This window comes from Equus quagga, chromosome 15 (genome assembly GCF_021613505.1).
Source record: "Equus quagga isolate Etosha38 chromosome 15, UCLA_HA_Equagga_1.0, whole genome shotgun sequence".
NCBI classification, from domain to species: domain Eukaryota; kingdom Metazoa; phylum Chordata; class Mammalia; order Perissodactyla; family Equidae; genus Equus; species Equus quagga.
Window position 1 is genome coordinate 93,021,311 of NC_060281.1, and position 17,396 is coordinate 93,038,706.

Consider the following 17,396-nt stretch of genomic DNA (forward strand, 5'->3'; position numbering starts at 1 on the left):
AGGAGCAGATAAGATGATGTCACCAATGTTCTTGAAAAATATTTTATAACACGGAAAATGCTCATCATAAAATGTTACATGGAAAACGATAAAAATGACATGCAGAGTATGAATCCAGTTTTGCTTTAAGAGAAAAAGCACATGTGTATGTGCATAGAAAAACCCAGAAGAAAACCCATCTCCAGGTCATGACCCATGAACTGATACTTAGGGTCCTTCTTATTGTTATAAATTTTCTGATTTTTTTTCAAATTTCTTCGATATACACATACTACTCATATAATGAGAAAAAAAAAAGTTTATATGTAAATAAAACATCAAGACTCCAGAGGAAAGAAGGGCAAAGGGCACATTCAAATAATTTGCAAGAATAAAGACCCACAATAAAACCACTTCTGCTGGTCGCCCCCGTCAGTCGGCAGAGGTGCGCGGGAAGCACCAGGTGCCACCGTTAGCCAGGGCATCACAGGGCAGACGGCAGGTGTGTCGGGCCCACAGAGAGGTTTCCATTTGAATTTCTTTTCAAATAAGAAAAATGAATATGATAACAGCGAATCAAGCCTAGATCATATTTGTCTTTTACCAACACAGTTGTAAAAGAGAACTTTTCCTGTTTGTCACAGAGGAAGAGCCCTGGGGCCCGCATCCTGCCAGGCCAGCTCATGGACACTGCAGAGGAAAAGACTGGAGCGGCAGGTGCCCAGGAATGTCACTGTGTCATCACCGTGGCCTCAACAAGGACTGTGTGGACACCTGGCTCTGACTATCGCCTCCCCAGGACACAGATGTGCACGGGTGTTCCTACCTGACGAGAACTGCCAATTGGCTTCTTTTTTTTTTTTTTTTAAAGATTTTATTTTTTTTTTCCTTTTTCTCCCCAAAGCCCCCCAGAACATAGTTGTATATTCTTTGTTGTGGGTCCTTCTAGTTGTGGCATGAGGGACGCTGCCTCAGCGTGGCTTGATGAGCAGTGCCATGTCCACGCCCAGGATTCGAACCAACAAAACACTGGGCTGCCTGCAGCAGGGCACGCAAACTTAACCACTTGGCCACGGGGCAAGCCCCCCAATTGGCTTCTTTGCAATGAAACGGTATTACTTTGTTATCACCCAACCAAAAACATACTCAAATGATTCCGTAAGCTGCTCATTTCCTTTCTCTCAAAATTTTCACTTCTAGAAATCTACTCTAAGAAAACACTAAAGACGTATAATGCAAAAAAGACGTTCTATGAAGAATGATTTACAATAGTGAAAACACGGAAACAACTTCAGCATATTCCAACAAAAGAATATCTAATGGAATACTATGCCTCCATCTAGAACTATAACTCCAAAGACAGTGCAGTTACTTGGGAAAAAGTTCTGCTATGCAGCTAAGTGGGGGAAAAAAGATAAAAAGAATATATACACTATGTTTAAAGTAATGTAAAAATGCAATATGAAAAAAGCAGAAGGGAATGTATCAAAGTGCGAAATGCAGTTTTATTAAGAATTAAGGGCATATTCTTTCCTTAAATCCACATTTTCTGAAATGTGGTATTTTGTCTCCATAATTTTAAAAAGCATACTAAAAGCACTTCATAAACTATAGCATCTATACAAATGTAAAGTACTGTCACTCAGGAAGCAGCTTATACTTGCTCCCAGCTGTGTGGAAACACCACCACTCATGGCTGAACAGGGCTTTCCATCTCTGCAGAGAGCAGGGGCTGGGTCTCCGTGGAGCGGCTCCTCCCGTGGAGCTGAGCTGTGAGCTGAGCTCGGTGGGGTATGGAGAGGCCCCACAGGGCAGCCTCACTGGCCTGGGGTCAAGGCACGCTTCTAGACACATCTTCCCAAACCCCCACCATCTAAGATTATTCTCCCCTCCTGGAACAGAGTAACGTTCACTTGGAAGTAATACTGTTCATAATTCTTCTGGGGTATTTTTTATTATTATTCTAAACATTACAGTTTACAGAGGAATTCCTGATTGAAATCACGCCAGGAGCCTATCTGAGGCCACAACAATTGACATAGCTTCTTTGTATCCGCAGGAAAGATCTATGGCCTTGTCAGTGACTTCCGACCCCATCAAGGAAAATAGGACAACAGGACATCCTCAAATGGCCCTCAACTCTCCTGGCTTCCAGTGTCGCCCTTCCCGGGGGGTGACGACCTCCAGAAGAGGTGTCCCAGCAGGAGGGAGATCTGCACGCGGGCTGGAGGGCAAGTTGCAAGCATCCAGAGGGACGGGCGGCCCGCACATGTGAGCCCCTGTGCTTTCCCTGCTCACCCTGGGTGGGGACAAGGCTGGCTACCATGATGATGACAAGCGTACCAGGTCAATTTCCAGGTTTGCTGCCCAGGGGGAAATTCCTGCTGACCGAGGGCTGAACCACACACAGGAGCTTTGCCACATCCAGTGCATCTATGGGGTCCCTGCCACTCACACCTGTGCCCTCTGCACCCAGTGCATCTATGGGGTCCCCACCACTCACACTCGTGCCACCTGCGCCCAGCAGGCCACCAGGCACGAAGTAGGTGCTCAGCAGGTGCTTGTTGAGCTGGAGGGTGAAGGGCTTCTCCTCGCTGTGCGCTCGCTGGTGCTCGGTGAGGTGGGCACTCCAGGTGAACACTTCGCCACACTCGTTACACTTCAACGGCTTCTCCCCAGAATGGACTTTCTGATGCTTAATGAGACAGTGGTTCTGGCTGAAGGCTTTGCCGCACTCGCTGCACTTGTAGGGCTTCTCCCCGGTGTGGATCCGCTGGTGCACAATGAGGGACGAGTGGCAGCTGAAGGCCTTCCAGCATCTGCTGCAGTCGAAGGGCTTCTCCCCGGTGTGGATCCGCTGGTGCACGATGAGGTAGGAGTGGGAGCTGAAGGCCTTCCCGCATTCGTTGCACTTGAAGGGCTTCTCCCCGCTGTGGATCCGCTGGTGCACGACGAGGTAGGAGTGGCAGCTGAAGCCCTTCCCGCAGTCACTGCACTTGAAGGGCTTCTCCCCGGTGTGGGTCCTCTGGTGCAGGGTGAGGCGGGAGCGGTTGTTGAAGGCCTTCCCACAGTCACTGCATTTAAAAGGCTTGTCTCCATTGTGGATTTTCTCGTGCACGGTCAGGGACGAGTGGCAAGTGAAGGCCTTCCCGCAGTCGTCACACTTATAAGGCTTCTCTCCCGTGTGGATCCTGTGGTGCCGTGTCAGGTGCGTCCTCTGGTTGAAGGCCTTCCCACATTCGCCACACTTATAGGGCTTCTCCCCAGTGTGGACCCTGAGGTGCATGTTAAGCAGCGAGCTGCAGCTGAAGGCCTTCTCACAGGCACTGCACTTGTAGGGCCTCTCGCCCGTGTGAATCCTATGATGCACGTTCAGTGACGAGTGACAGCTGAAGGCTTTCCCACACTCGCCACAGAAGAAGGGTTTCTCCCCCGTGTGGATCCTCTGGTGCTCGATGAGGTTGGTGCTCCACGTGAAGGCCTTGCCACACTCGTTGCACTTGTAGGCTTTCTCCCGTGCATGCCAGCGCCGGTGGAGGGTGAGGGAGGAGCTCTGGTGGAAGGCTTTCCCACATTCGCTGCATACAAAAAGACCCTCCCTGGTGCCAGCACCCTGCTGCCTGTTTGCAGATGGTTGTCTTCTCTGCTCACTGGACTTGCAAGAGTTTCTCCCTGTGCACATTCTCTGGTGCTGGGTTATAGCCTCACTGGACTGGAAATTCTCGACATGTCTGTCAGGAGAGTCTGCTTCTGTAGGAATGCTCTGCAGGGCAAAGAGGGTGCACCTGAGGGGAGAATCCTTCTCAGACGTCTCATGTCCCTGCCAGCGCCCCTCTGTGGAAATGTCCCCAAGGCTGGTGGGTGCTCGCCTCCAGAGCACAGCTTTGTGTCTTGACACAGCAGCCACCAGGCCCTCCAAGGCCCGCCCATCACCCAGACTGGGGCCGTGGAGACTGGACCCTGCCAGCTGCTCCCTGATCAGCTCCTGAGATGGCTCTTCTCTGTAAATGCCCTGCTGTGGAGATGACTCCTCCGTCTCAGACCCAGGCTCCCGTTCTGTAAGAAATGGAAAATGCGATTTCCTGTGAGCAGACACTGGAACTCAGATTTGCAATCTGACCCGGGGATGCAGATAAGCACAGGAGAGACAGCAGCGCCCAACAGAGTCGGAGAGCTCAAAGGCAGAGAGCCGAGAGGTGCACACCCAGGATGAGACAGGCCAGCAAGGAGGAAGGAAGAGCAGGGACAAGAAACAGGGACAAGAGCCACCGGAGAAGCCAAGGGAATTTCGAAAAGAGCCAGGTGGCTGGGAAAGGAGCAGAGTGCACAGGCCTGGCAGGCAGATACAAATGTCCCACAGAGATGTCTACTGAGTGACAGTGTGTCAGGATCAGGGAGGCACTGGGTGTGAACACGGGGTAAATTCAAGTCCAAAAACAATAAAGTTTCAATCTCCCGTGGTGCCAGAAGGGAAAGCTCTCCCCACCTCTCTCCTCAGCATTTCCTTCAGAGCACTCGAGACGGTCATGGCGCTCTCTGTCCCTGAGATGCACATGTCTCTTCAAAAGCTGAAGAATCCTCCTGCCAGCTCTGTTCTGGGAACATCTTCCTCAGAGGCGTTCCCAGGCAGCTCCCAGAGCCACCTCCGTGAACTGGGGAGGACAGCGAACCGTCTCCCTGTCTCTGCCAGTCCCCAGGCTGACACTGCCTTCTCAGTGAGTGAAGCCCTGACTCCAGGTCCACAAACCCTCCCCACCCCTGCTCTGCCTCATTTCTCTGGGCTCCAGTGAACAATCGCCCTTTGCTGAGTGTTTCCACACACACAGGTGTCACTCCTGCCTCCCACCAACACAAGGCAGACAGCTTTGCCTTCGTTCACTGCTGTATTCCCAGCAGTTCCTGGCACACAGGTGGTGCTCAATGTGTGTGTTGAAGGCAGGAGACAAGGGAAGGTTCTAGAAAGGGCACTGAGCAGGTGCAGATGGAGCCAGGGCAGTGGACTGTAGAAAGAAAGCAGAGCCACGATGGCAGGGCCACAAAGGGCCATGGGAAGGGGGCCTGGGAAGTGGGGGCTCTACATCCTTCCCGTGTCCCCTGCTCACCTGGACGAGCTGATCCAGGGACTTCTCCGGGTACCTGCCACGGCTCCTCGCCTCGTTCCAGGTGGGAGATAACGTCTGGCTTGCAGACCGGAGGCCCTGCTCATGGGGAGGAAGTGGCGCAGCTCTGTGTCCTGTGGCTTTCCAGAACCGGCCGACAGCACAAACAGCCCCAGGAACAGCACTGGCCAGCACTGAGAGGTGTGTGCCGTCCCCAGGGACGGGATCTCAGACTCAGAACTCAAACTGGGGCATGTACTCTGAGGACCCCACGGGGACCGACATCCCCTTCTATCTCCTTTGGAAAGTTCCGGGGCAAGATGGGCTTCCAGGACCCCCTCCGGGCCCCACCTTGGAGCCAGCCACACCTCCAGACAAGGATGCAGGTGGCATGGCTGAGCCCCGCCATGAGAGCATGGGGGTAGAGATCACAACCCCAGCATCCTGCCGAGCCCGGCCCCAGGGTGGTTGGTCAAGGGAGGCTCGGCAATACCCGCAGCATGGCAGAGTGCCCAGACTGCAGACTCTGAGCCTTGGGGAGCTGACTTACCCAGGGAAAGAAGGTTCTGGTAGTTCTCCAGCATCACATCTCGGTAGAGGGCCCTCTGAGGGGAATCCAGCTGGCCCCACTCCTCCTGGGTGAAGTCCACGGCCACATCCTTGAAAGTGACCTGGAATGACATGTGCGTTCTCATTCACCCAGGACAAGAGTGATTCAGACTATGTTCATGGTTCCAAGGGAGCCACGCATTGACTGAGACCTTAGGAGTAAAGGGTTAACCTCGGTGACCTCCAGAGCGTGGAAGGCTGTGCTGTAGACGCCATCTGTCATACAGCCCCAACGTACATACCACAACTGGGCTGGGAAGCGCCATGCGGACCCCAGCCTTCTGGACCAGGAGGGTCCCGCTAAGTGGGCAGCCCATGTGTGGGTGGTGTGGCAGGCATGTAGGCTGCTGTAATAGGTTCTGGGTAAGATGCCATGTTTCCTGGGGTCAAGAATGTCAAACGTATAGAACTTGAAAGAATAATACAAAGAACTGAGAAACCCTATCAAATTTCACCACTGCGAAAGGACTCAAGCCCAGGCAGGAAGCCATTATTACCCCTAAGGAAGGAGACCCTGCACTTATCAACAAGTCCTCTGACCAAGGGAGCTGCTCCAGTCCTGCCTGCCTGTCCCCTACTCCTTCCCGTTGGACCCCCTGCTCCCTTGCCTTCCCTGGGCCCGCGTCCCAGCCCATCCCACCCGTGTCCTGTCCCCTCCCTCCCCCAACGCCAGTCACTGATTGTGGGGTAAGCTCCTGCACCCACCCAGTCACCCCAGTTCCAAGTAGCATGAAAGCCCCAAATGACTCCACCTGTTCTTGAACCTCAGGCTCTTCTGCCGGCTGGCCAGGGCTCCCCACCTGCTCTGGTGCCTCCAGGCTGCCGCCCTGAGGTCCCCATGCTTGTCACGCTCCAGCCCCACTCTGGATCCCTACTTGCCAGCAAATAAGCTCTCAGGACCCGTCAGGGCTCCGACCTCAGGCGGCAAGGGTGAGCAGGCTGTTTTCTAAGCAGCTGCTGACTAACTGCTCTCTCTTCCAGGACGCCAGGGGAGCCTGGCCCGAACTCTAGAGAGCGCTAACTTCGACACAAGAATGAAGAAGCAGCCGACGGAGGGAGGCCTGGTTCCCACCTCATAAGTGTTTGCTGGGGAGTGACTGGTGTGGGGCCAAGCTCCCAGGGACCAGCTGGTTCTCCGGAAGCCCTGGATCCACGTCAGCGCCCAGAGTCAGGCAGGGGGTGCAGACCGTCACGCCTGAAGATGAAGCCTCCTCCTACCAGGAGCCTGCCAGGCAGTCAGGAAAAGCGGGGACGCCCTCTGGGCTCACTGGAGCTTTGACCTTTCGTTTTAAAAGTGGCTGATACTTTTAGACTGTTCTCAACATTGCTGCAGACTGAACCGTGGCCCCAGCAATTCAGATGTTGAAGCCCTGACCCCCAGTGTGACTGCACTTGGCAATGGGGTCTGGAGGAGGTAGCTGAAGTTACACGAGGTCCTAAGGGTGGACCCTAATCCGACAGAACTGGCGTTCTTCTGAGATGAGGACGGTGGCGCTCTCTCCCCACTGCACCCCCGCGGGAGAGGCCATGTGAGGACGGGGAAAGCGGCCATCTGCAGGCTGGCAGGAGAGCCCTCACCAGGGATGGATCCCGCTGGCACCTGATCTTGGCCTTCCACCTTCCAGAGCTGTGAGAAAATAATTTTCTGTCATTTAAGCCCCCGAGTCTGTGGTAATTTGTTATGGTGGCCCTGAGCTGACTGAGACAAACGTCAACACGAAACAGTAAGAGAGACGAAGCGACCCTTCATACCACACACAAAACCAGCTCCAGGTGGAACAAGGATCTAAACGCAAAGACTCATGGGAGACAATTCTGTAAATCCCTGGGCGGCAGAGGCCACCAGCATGACAGAAAACCCAGAAACCATGAGGACAAGATTGATATTTGCTCCATGGAAGTTTACATTTTCTTCATGAACATTGAAAAATCACTAAGAAAGAGAAAAATGGGCATAGGATATAACCAGATAATTCATACAAGACTTGCAAACAGCTGATGAGCACACAGGGAGATGCGCAATCTCACTAGACATCCAGAAATGAAAAATACAGCAGCAAGAGACCATTTCACACATTGCAGGAGGCAAAACATTTACAGTCTGAAAACACCAAGCATGGGCCAGTCCATGGGGAAACCGGATGGCCTTCCGCCGCTGTGCAGGTGGCAGGGGACATCTGCTTTGGCAAGCAATTCTACCGTCTCTAGTAGAGAGCCTGTTTCCTGAGCCTTGTTCACTTTGAGATTCCCACCCAGCCCAGAGTGACTGAGAAAACACTGGAAACAAACTGCGCAGCAGTAAAAGGAACAGGCCTAGCTAACCTGTCCCCATGGGGAGCTCTCAAGAGCACAGCAGTGGGGACAAAGGCAGGTTGAGGGACCCAAGCCCAGTGTGGCACCCTTTACAGAACCATCCAGAAACACACATAGTACCGTGTGGCGTTTATGAATACTCAGATGCACGAGCTCCACCATCTGGCGAATGGGCACAAGCTCTGAGCCCTGTGACTGGTGGACTCCCCACTCCTGCTTACTGCTGTGTGTGTGGGGGTGGCTCAGTTCCCTAGTCTATAACATGAGATGCTGACAGTAAGAACGCCACCGATGGCAGTGAGGACTCAGTGAGTCACAGCCATGTGAGAAGTGCCAGCAGTGTTTGCCATGCCGCCATCTCTGGTCCTCTCACGGACTGGGGAGGGCAGGAGAGGAGGAGGCAGGGGAGGACGCAAAAAACACTTTGCCTTTACCCTCAATGTTTTGTTTTTCTAAAATGGTCTAAAGCAAATATGACAAAATTTGGACATCTGTTAATTTTTCAAAGTAGGTACATAGAAGGTTGTTATTACTGTTTCAAATGTTTCAAAATGTTAAAAACAAGAAAAAGCCATTCAAGGAGGAGGAAACACAAATTTCCAATGGACTTGTAAAAAGATGAATAATTTTTGTCAGGAAAATGCAAATCAAAACAAAAACAAGAGGCCAGCCTGGTGGCGTAGTGGTTATGTTCGCATGCTCGGCTTCAGAGGCCTGGGGTTTTGCTGGTTCGGATCCTGGGCGCAGACACGGCACCGTCGTCAGGCCATGCTGTGGTGGCGTCCCACACAGAAGAACTAGAATGACCTGCAACTACAATATACAACTGTGTACTGGGGCTTTGAGGAGAAAAAACAAAGAAGAGGAAGATTGGCAACAGATGTTACTGGCTCAGGGCCAGTCTTGTTCACCAAAAATTTTAAAAAGCCATAGGAAAACAAAAATAAGATAAATACTTTTCACCTATCAGGGTAGCACAAATTAAAACCTGATGCCTGGCCATGAGGAAGCGCTTGTGGCAGGAGTAGGAACGGCTCTACCCTTTTGGATATTTACACCAAAACCACAGGAGTTCCTGCACAGAAGGACGCAAATGCATGGTTGGGTCTTGCAGCACTGTACTGACCCAAACTGGCCACCACGGCTTAGGACAGCTGGCTAAATTAGGGCACAGGCATCCAGGCAGACCATGAAGAACGCAGCTATCCAAAGGAACACGGTGCACATCATGCCAAGTGAAGGAAGCCAGACAGAGAAGGCCACAAATTGAATGATCCCGTTTGTATGAAATGCCCAGAACAAGCAAATACAGAGACACAAAGCAGATGTGTGGTTGCTGAGGGCTGGAGGGGAGGGGGAAGAGGCGGGCCTGCTAATGGGCAGGGGTTTCTTTTTGGGGTGATGAAAACGGTCTAAAATTAACCATAGTGATGGCTGTGCCACCTTGTGAACACACTAAACCACTGAACTGTATACCTGAAAAGGGTGGACTCTGTGGTACGGGAATTCCGTCTCAACAAAACAAGGGAAGCACTAGAATGTGTACAGCATGATTCCATCTCGTTTAAGCCCTGATGTCTGTCTATGTTCAAGTTTGCTTGTGTGAACAAGGAGGGAGAGGTGGAAGATAAACACCAGAACAGAGGACACTGTTTGTCTCAAGGAAACGAGATCGTACACGCAGGCAAAGGAGGAGATTAAAAGGCTGTGCTGTGTAACTTGTTACAAAGCAAATACTGTTTTTGGAAATTTAAAAAAAGTTGTTTTCAATGAAGAAGGAAAATCAAAGCAGAGCAGGGATTAGCGTTATCATTATGGCCCAGCCACCCAGCTTCCTTGAGCCTCAGTTTCTCCAGCTGTAGCATGCAATGGGAACGATGAGGCCTCCCCCCATTGAGGAGGGAATGAAATGGGGTAACAGTATGCCAGTCTTGGATACCAAGGAAAGGGCCCAGTGTCTGTCAGCCCCCAGATGGCCATCTCCCACCCCGCTGGCTGGGCATACCAAGAGGTCAGAGACCCAGTCCCTGGCTCTCTGAGAAGAGAACAGCCGTCCAGCTGCACACAGAGCTCTAACAGGGAAGCCTGCTGTCTCAGGCAGGAGAGGAAGGGTAGACCACAGGAGGGTGGGCAGGGGCACAGAACTTGGCAGCAGAAGGAACTGAGGTTGGAGGGGAGCGGGGCTGGGGGGCGTTCTGACACTGCATGTCTGGGGAGCTCCGGCAGTGTGGCAGGCCGCAGTGGATGAGGGGCGTCAGAGCAGTGGGTGGCGCCACTGTGGCCAGAGTATGAAGATGTCTACCCCAAGGTCATGGTGTTTGTATTCCACAGCAGGCAAGACAGATGGAAGGCAGGAGGGCGGGACACGCACAGCTTCTGAGCATGGTCCAGAGGTGTCAAGAAGCAGAACAATAACAGGGTTCTGTTATAATAATAGGGCTTCCTGCTCTGCTCCCAGCCACACAGGGATAACAGGGGCCAGATCTGCCCTCTTACCTCAAACGAGTAAACTGGGCAAGATGTATGAAATAACCGTCCATCTCCAGACACTGGACAAGGGACAGCACAGAACAGAGAGCCCTGAGAGAAGGGAGACAAACAAAGCGAGCCTCACAGTTGTCTCTCCTCCCCAGCAGGAAGCAATTCCAGACTGCAGTGCTGGGAGTGGGCGCCCAGACAGGGCCTGCGGTCTGAGGGGGGCAGGACGCAGAGGACAGGGTTTGGGGAGACCAAGAAGGCTAAAATTTGCAGGGCAGCATGCCAGAGCAGAGGGAGCTGCACAGACTCAGAACTCTGGATCCACTCGAGACTGATTGAGGGCTGAGGCGTGTGTGCCTGGGAGGAAACAACCTCCAACCAGGGAGAGAAACGCCAGAAAGAAGGAAGCAGAATGATCACTAGAACTCGCACAGTGCTGGGAACAGTCTGTGTTTTGACTGGTCAGAGTGGTATGTCCTTCTGCTGTACAGGGTGCTGAGCAAAGTCCCCAGAAGGGCACTGCTTCATTGACAAGGCAAAATTAGCCTGAGACTGGAGGCTCATTTGGACCAACCTTCACTCAACCTGAAAGCTAGCCCTGAAAGCCTCACCAGTACCACACAGCTTCCCTGCATCCCACAACAAACCCCACAAAGGCTGACGGAAGTCCAAAAGATCCACCACTCAACAAAGGGAAATTCACTCCAGCATCCAATCAAGTAACTGAAAGGAAAAACAAGTTAATAGAATCAGAGGAAACAAGAGTATAGTAAAACAGTGTTTGTTTACCTCACATGAAGGCATTAAGAGAGAAACAGAAGCAAAAAAGACACAAGATATATAGAAAAGAAACAGCAAAATGGCAGGTGTAAATCCAGCCATATCAATAATTACACTAAATGTGAATGGTCAAACTCCAATTAAAAATTAGAGATTGTCAGACTGAATAAAAAAAAGTAAGACTCAACTATATGCCAGCTACAGAAACCCACTTTAAAAACAAACACAAAGATAGATCAAAAGTGAAAGAATGGGAAACGATATACACTGCAGACACTAATCAAAAGAATGGTGACATGACTATATTAACATCAGACAAAGATTTCAGAGCGAGGAACATCGTCAGAAAGAGATACTTTACAAATGACCATTATTACAGTATCAATTCATGAAGAGCTCACAACAATCCTAAATATAGATGTTCCTACTAACAGAGCTTCAAAATACATAACGGAAACATCTGATAAAACTGAAAAGAGAAATAGAAAAATCCACAATTATGCTTAGTGATTTCAACAATAATCTCTCTCAATAATCAATGGAACATGTAAGCAGAAAATCTGTAAGGATATATCATTCAACTTGACTTAACTGACATTTACAGAACACTCTAGTCAACAAAAGCAGAATACATATCCTTTTCAAGTGCACACAGAACATTTACCAAGATAAACCACACTCTGGGCAATAAAGTAAGTCTTAGTAAATTTGAAAGAATTCAAATCATACAAAGTTCCTTCTCTAACTACAAGAGAATTAAATTAGAAACCCATAATAGAAAGATATCTGAAAAATCCCCCAAATATTTGGAAATTAAACAACACACTCCTAAATAACTCATGGTTGGGAGAAGAAACCACAAAGGAAATTAGAAACTATTTTGAATTGAATGAAAATGAAAATACAACACAACAAAATTTATGGGATGTAGCTAAGGCAGTGCTTAGAGAGAAATTCATAGCATTGAATGCTAAAAGGGGAAAGAAGAAGGGTGCCAAATCAACACCTAAAGAAACCAAAGAAACCAAAGGAAAGGAAGGAAATAATCAAGAGTCACAAATCAACAAAATAGAAAATGGAAAAGCAACAGAAAAAATCTGAAATCTTCATTTTCTGAAGAAAATGAAACCAAAAGATGGCTCTTTGAAAAGATCAATAAAATTGTTAATTAAACATATATTTAGAACCAGCCCTGATGGCCTAGTGGTTAAAGTTCGGCAGCCTGGGTTTGTTTTCTGGTTGCTGAACCACACCACCCATTTGTCAGTTGTCATGCTATGGTAGCAGCTCACATAAGAAGAACTAGAAGGATTTACAACTAGAATATACAACCATTTACTGGGGCTTTGGGGAGGAAGGAAAAAAAAAAGAGGAAGATTGGCAACAGATGTTAGCTCAGGGTGAATCTTTCCCTGTAAACAAATAATAAATAAATAATAAAATTAAAAAGAATTCCTCTTTAAAACAGAAAACAAAACAAAACATATATTTACTATCAGACTCAGCAATTCCACTCTTACATTTATCCAAGAGAAATTAACATGTCTATATTTGTAGTCAAACATTTATAGTAGGTTTATCTGTAATAGCCAAAACCTGAAAACAACCTAAATGTCCACCAGCTGGTGAATGAAACAAATTGTGGAATAGCCATACAATAGTGTTATGGGTTGAATTACATCCTCTAACTTTGTGTGTTCAAGCCCTAACTCCTGGCACCTCAGAATGTGACTGTGTTTGGAGACGGGTCTTTACAGAGGGGATTAAGGTAAGATGAGGTCATTAGGGTGAGCCCCAATCAAACAGGACTGGTGTCCTTAATGAAAGAAGAGGAACTTTGGACACAGACATGTACAGAGGGGAGACCATGTGAGGACACAGGGAGAAGGCACCATATACAAGCCGAGGAGAGAGACCTCAGAAGACACCAACCCTGCTGACACCTTGATCCTGGACTTCCAGCCTCCAGAACTGGGAGACAATGCATCTGTGTGTTTAAATCACCTAGTCTGTGGCACTTTGCTATGGCGGCCCCTGTAAACTAATGCAAAAGAATATTATTCAGCAAGAAAAACAAACAAACTACTGATTCCCCTAATGACATGGATGAACTCAAAAGCATTATGCTAAGGGGCTGGCCCCGTGGCCGAGTGGTTAAGTTCGCGCGCTCCGCTGCAGGCGGCCCAGTGTTTCGTCGGTTCGAATCCTGGGCGCGGACATGGCACTGCTCGTCGGACCACGCTGAGGCAGCGTCCCACATGCCACAACTAGAGGAACCCACAACGAAGAATACACAACTATGTACCGGGGGGCTTTGGGGAGAAAAAGGAAAAAATAAAATCTTTAAAAAAAAAAAAAAAAAAAAAAAGCATTATGCTAAGAGAAATGTCAGAAACAAAAGACTACGTACTATGTAATTCCATGTGAAACTCTTAAAAAGGTGAAATTATAGTGGTTGCCAAGGAGCCTGGGGAGAGGAGTGACTGCAAAGGTACATGAGGGAACTTTTCGGTGATGGAAATGTTTGATATCATGATTGTGGCGCTGGGCACACAACTGTGTAAACTTGCCACAACTCATCAAATCCTATACTTAAAACTGGAGAACCATATTGTATATAAATTATACCTCAATAAACCTGATGCCAAAAAACCCACTGGATTTCAAGGTGGGGGTGAGGACACGTGCTGAGAACATGCCCATAACTGAGGCACACAGGGATGAAGCATAATGATGGCAGCACTGGCAGAGGGAAGGAGAAAAACCGGGCAGAAATCAAGCTCCAGAGACATCAGAATGCAGTGCTGGCAAGAGGGGGCCATCGGAGGCTACGTGGCTCCAGTGTGTGTGTGGGGGAGTTAACAGGCCAGAGCAGGTTGGATTTGAGCCTTGTAGAGGCCCTTTGGGGGGGGGGGGTGTTCCCAACCCACTGGGAGAAGCCCACATCTGGTGTGTCTTCATTCTGCCAGATGGGAAACAAAAAGCCCAGGGGTGTGTGGGAGAATCAAATGCAGATGTGGTAATGAAACTAGGAGAGAAGTCAGAAGAGACCTGGGGGATGTCCCAGGAGAGCGGAATCATTGACCATGAGTGTGAGTGAGACTGCTGGGAGTGAAGAGCGCTCAGGAGAGTGGGACTAGTTACTCAAGGATCTAAGAAACTGATGTCTTAGGAATAACACCTGTGCACAAGAAAGGTGCCACCTCTTTGAGGCAGTCACTCACATGTGCGCACACATGCACACTTTTGCTGAACCATTTGAAGATAAGTTGCAGACATCATGGTATCTCACCGTATGTTCTTCAGCTTGTAGCTCCTAAGGATATTCTCTTACACAATCACAGTGCCATTATCACACCCAAAAAATTCAACATTGATACAACATTATCTAAGATATAGTCTACTTTCAAATTTCCTCAATTGTCCCAAATTGCCTTTGATGGAATTTTTTGGATCTATGACTTATCACGGATCACGGATTGCATTTCACTGTCACGTCTCCTGAGTGTTTTATAGAACTATAGAGCAACTCAAACATTATGGAAGCGAGGCACATCTCACGATACGTGTTCTACAGCATCCCCACCTTTCTGTAATCAGAGAGAGCTCTTCCAAGTGGGAGGCTAGAGAGAACCACAAAATCCTAAAAAAGTCAAAGGAGCCTAAACCTCCCAGACCTTTTCACTACCCCACACCTTCCTTATCAACGGTACCCTTCTAAATATTCTGATGGGTGGGGGTGTTTTAGGCGGTAGAATAAAATGAGGAGCAAACCCCAAAGTCTGTAAAAGGAGGGGTTCGGGCTCCGCTCAGCTGCAGAAGTGGCCCCAGGACCGATTCCTTGCTGAGCCCTCAGATCTCCTAAACAACCAGGTTTTTCCATGAAGACCCATGTTAGGAGCCTGGTGCAGAGGAAAAGCACACAAGGACGCACCCTCTACCATCACTCTGACCCCAACGCTGCCATGCAGCCCCTCCTTCAGCTGCTCCATACCCCTACCTGATTCCATCCCAGCAGAAGGACCAACTGCCACAAACATCCCCTGGGTCTGCATGTACAGACGAGCAAGTGATCTTCTGGAAGCTGTCACCTACTTGGAGGGTTTCACTAAAACCAGTCTTCGGAGCTCCTGGTACGACGCTGGGCATTCAGGTCCCGGGAAGCTGACCCACCCTGTTGGACTGAATCAGGCTGGAAGGGACATTCATCCTGACAGCACATATGGGGCGCCACCCGGACTTTTCAACCAGGGCTGTCCCCTCGCCCAGAGCTTCCTGAGGACAGGACAGAAGGCTCCCCGGTGGCGGGGGTGGGGGGGAGGTAGTGTCTGGGTGACTGAAGATCCTGGGCAGGGGAAGGAAGGTCCCAAACCTCTTCACAAAGGACATGTCCAAAAGAAAGAAACAACAGCCACTCACCTCGGACCTGGCTTCCAGGAGACCCTGACCCAGTGTATCCTCTGGATTCTCTTTGAGGGCAAGAGCACGGTCCTGAGAGGACAGAGCTGGGAAGGAGAAATGAGTGACGCAGGGCTGGTCTGCCCATAGCCACCAGCCTAGCCAAAGCCCGCCCCACCCCGGGCGCGGGGTAGAATCAGTGAGGAGCCAGGAACGGCCCGCAGGTGGGTTCGGGAGGGAGCTCCATTATCTGGCACATTCTGAAACAGCATCAGGGCTTAATTCTGCCACTCCATGTCTCAGACACTCCAATTAAGGAGGAAGAACACTGCCATTCCCTTCCTCTTTTCAGCATGCCTGAGACAGTGGGAACACGGGGAGCTGTGCACGGGGAAGAGGCAGGAGGCCCGATTCTGCTGGGTGCTTCGGAGAAACGAGCCTCACCTCTCTGAGTGTCAGTCTCAAGTGCAAATCCACAGCCCCACTGACTAAAAGAGCCAACTGTACCTGTCTCCCGGGGTTTCGAGGCAGGGGTCTCCATGGCGCCCCTCGGCAGCGTTCCCTGGAGGCGTGGGCACCTCTGCAGCCTCCCGGGCCCCAGGCCAGGCCCAGAGGAGCGGGTGCTGCTCCTGGGGCTCAGGGACAGAAGCCTGCAGGGGAGCCCCCTGCGCCCCCTGCGGTCGGGGTCAGGCAGGCTCGGCAGGCGCCCCCGGCCCCAGGCTGCGCTCGCGCCGCATCCCCCGCAGCCGCCCCACACTCCGCCCGGGGACGCGCGCGGGGCCGGGGCGGGCCGGGCTCAGCTGCCCGGAGCGGGCGGGCGCGGAGAAGGCCCGCAGACAGGCCCCGGGCGAACCGACACACCGACCGACCGTCAGACAGCTGCGCGAGCGAGCGGACCAGCCTCCCACAAAACGACACAGACCGCCACAAAGGAGCACCTCTGCGGCCGCCACGCGAGAGTGCGCCTGCGCGGAGCGGACGCGAACCACATCTCCCGGGAAGCTTTGCGCCGCGCTGGTGGCGGACTCCGTTTCCCAGAGGGCGTCTGGAGCCCCGGCAAAGACCCGACCCGGACGAGCGTGTGGCACAGCCTTCTGGGAAGTGTGGTTCCGGGGCCAGCAACCGTGTGGCGCCGCTCTCTCCAGACTCCACCCCTTGCTGCAGAAGTATCTCAAAATCTAACTGCGTTTGTGTGTGTGCGCGCATGTGCGTGTGCGTGTGCGTTTGTATCCATCCTCGTGCTGGGCCGCTGTGTGTGTGTCTCCCGGTGGTGTCAGGTGTGCCATCCATCTTTGCAGGAAAGGTTCACGCCTCTGGCCCTGGGGATGCTGGGAGTGGTGGGTTGGCACCTGGGATCCCCGCGGAGGGAGAGCTCCAGCCCCGCTGTCAGGCCCCAGGAACTCGAGAAGGAGGGTCTGGATGGTGGCCCAGCTTTGACACAGCGCTCTAACATTTACACAGTGATGACGCCAATAACAACTAATATTTACTGAGCACTGATGGCATGCCGGGCACGTTTCCAAGGGTTTGACATATTTATTCTGGCAGAATGCTCACAATAGCCCAGTAAGGTTTGGTAACTATTACCCTCGTTTTCTAGATGAGGAATCTGGGGCGCGGAGAGATAGAGTAACTTGGTCCAGGTCACACAGTCAGAAGGAGGTGGAGCTAGGTTGAGTAACTCCAGAACCGAAGTTAATTACCGGATTTCTACTTGACTGTCACTTGACTCTCACTTGA

At 50.9% G+C, this 17,396-nt stretch overlaps 1 protein-coding gene across 5 annotated transcripts; it reads right to left on the reverse strand.

Moving 5' to 3' along the window:
* Positions 1-1,464: 1,464 nt before the first annotated feature.
* Positions 1,465-16,634, reverse strand: ZNF74 (zinc finger protein 74). Of its 5 annotated transcripts, none has more exons than XM_046640940.1 (5): positions 16,164-16,634; positions 15,678-15,763; positions 5,629-5,749; positions 5,082-5,177; positions 1,465-4,035 (listed from the first exon to the last, which is right to left on the reverse strand). In XM_046640940.1, exons 1-5 carry the CDS (start codon positions 16,195-16,197, stop codon positions 2,327-2,329), a joined length of 2,046 nt encoding a protein of 681 aa, XP_046496896.1. In that variant the 5' UTR covers positions 16,198-16,634; the 3' UTR covers positions 1,465-2,326. The 5 variants fall into 5 exon arrangements, with proteins under 5 accessions (XP_046496896.1, XP_046496897.1, XP_046496898.1 ...); XM_046640941.1 differs by having other exon boundaries at positions 15,259-15,763; positions 16,164-16,216; XM_046640942.1 differs by lacking the exon at positions 16,164-16,634 and adding an exon at positions 6,760-7,314 and having other exon boundaries at positions 15,259-15,817.
* Positions 16,635-17,396: the final 762 nt, after the last annotated feature.

Coding starts and splice junctions, on each gene's coding strand:
- ZNF74 (XM_046640940.1), bottom strand. CDS start 16,197: ATGGAGACCCCTGCCTCGAAACCCCGGGAGACAG. Junction 5,750..15,677: donor TCCTGGAAGCCAGGTCCGAG/GTGAGTGGCTGT, acceptor ATGTCATTCCAG/GTCACTTTCAAGGATGTGGC. Junction 5,178..5,628: donor CCAGAACCTTCTTTCCCTGG/GTAAGTCAGCTC, acceptor CCCCATGAGCAG/GGCCTCCGGTCTGCAAGCCA.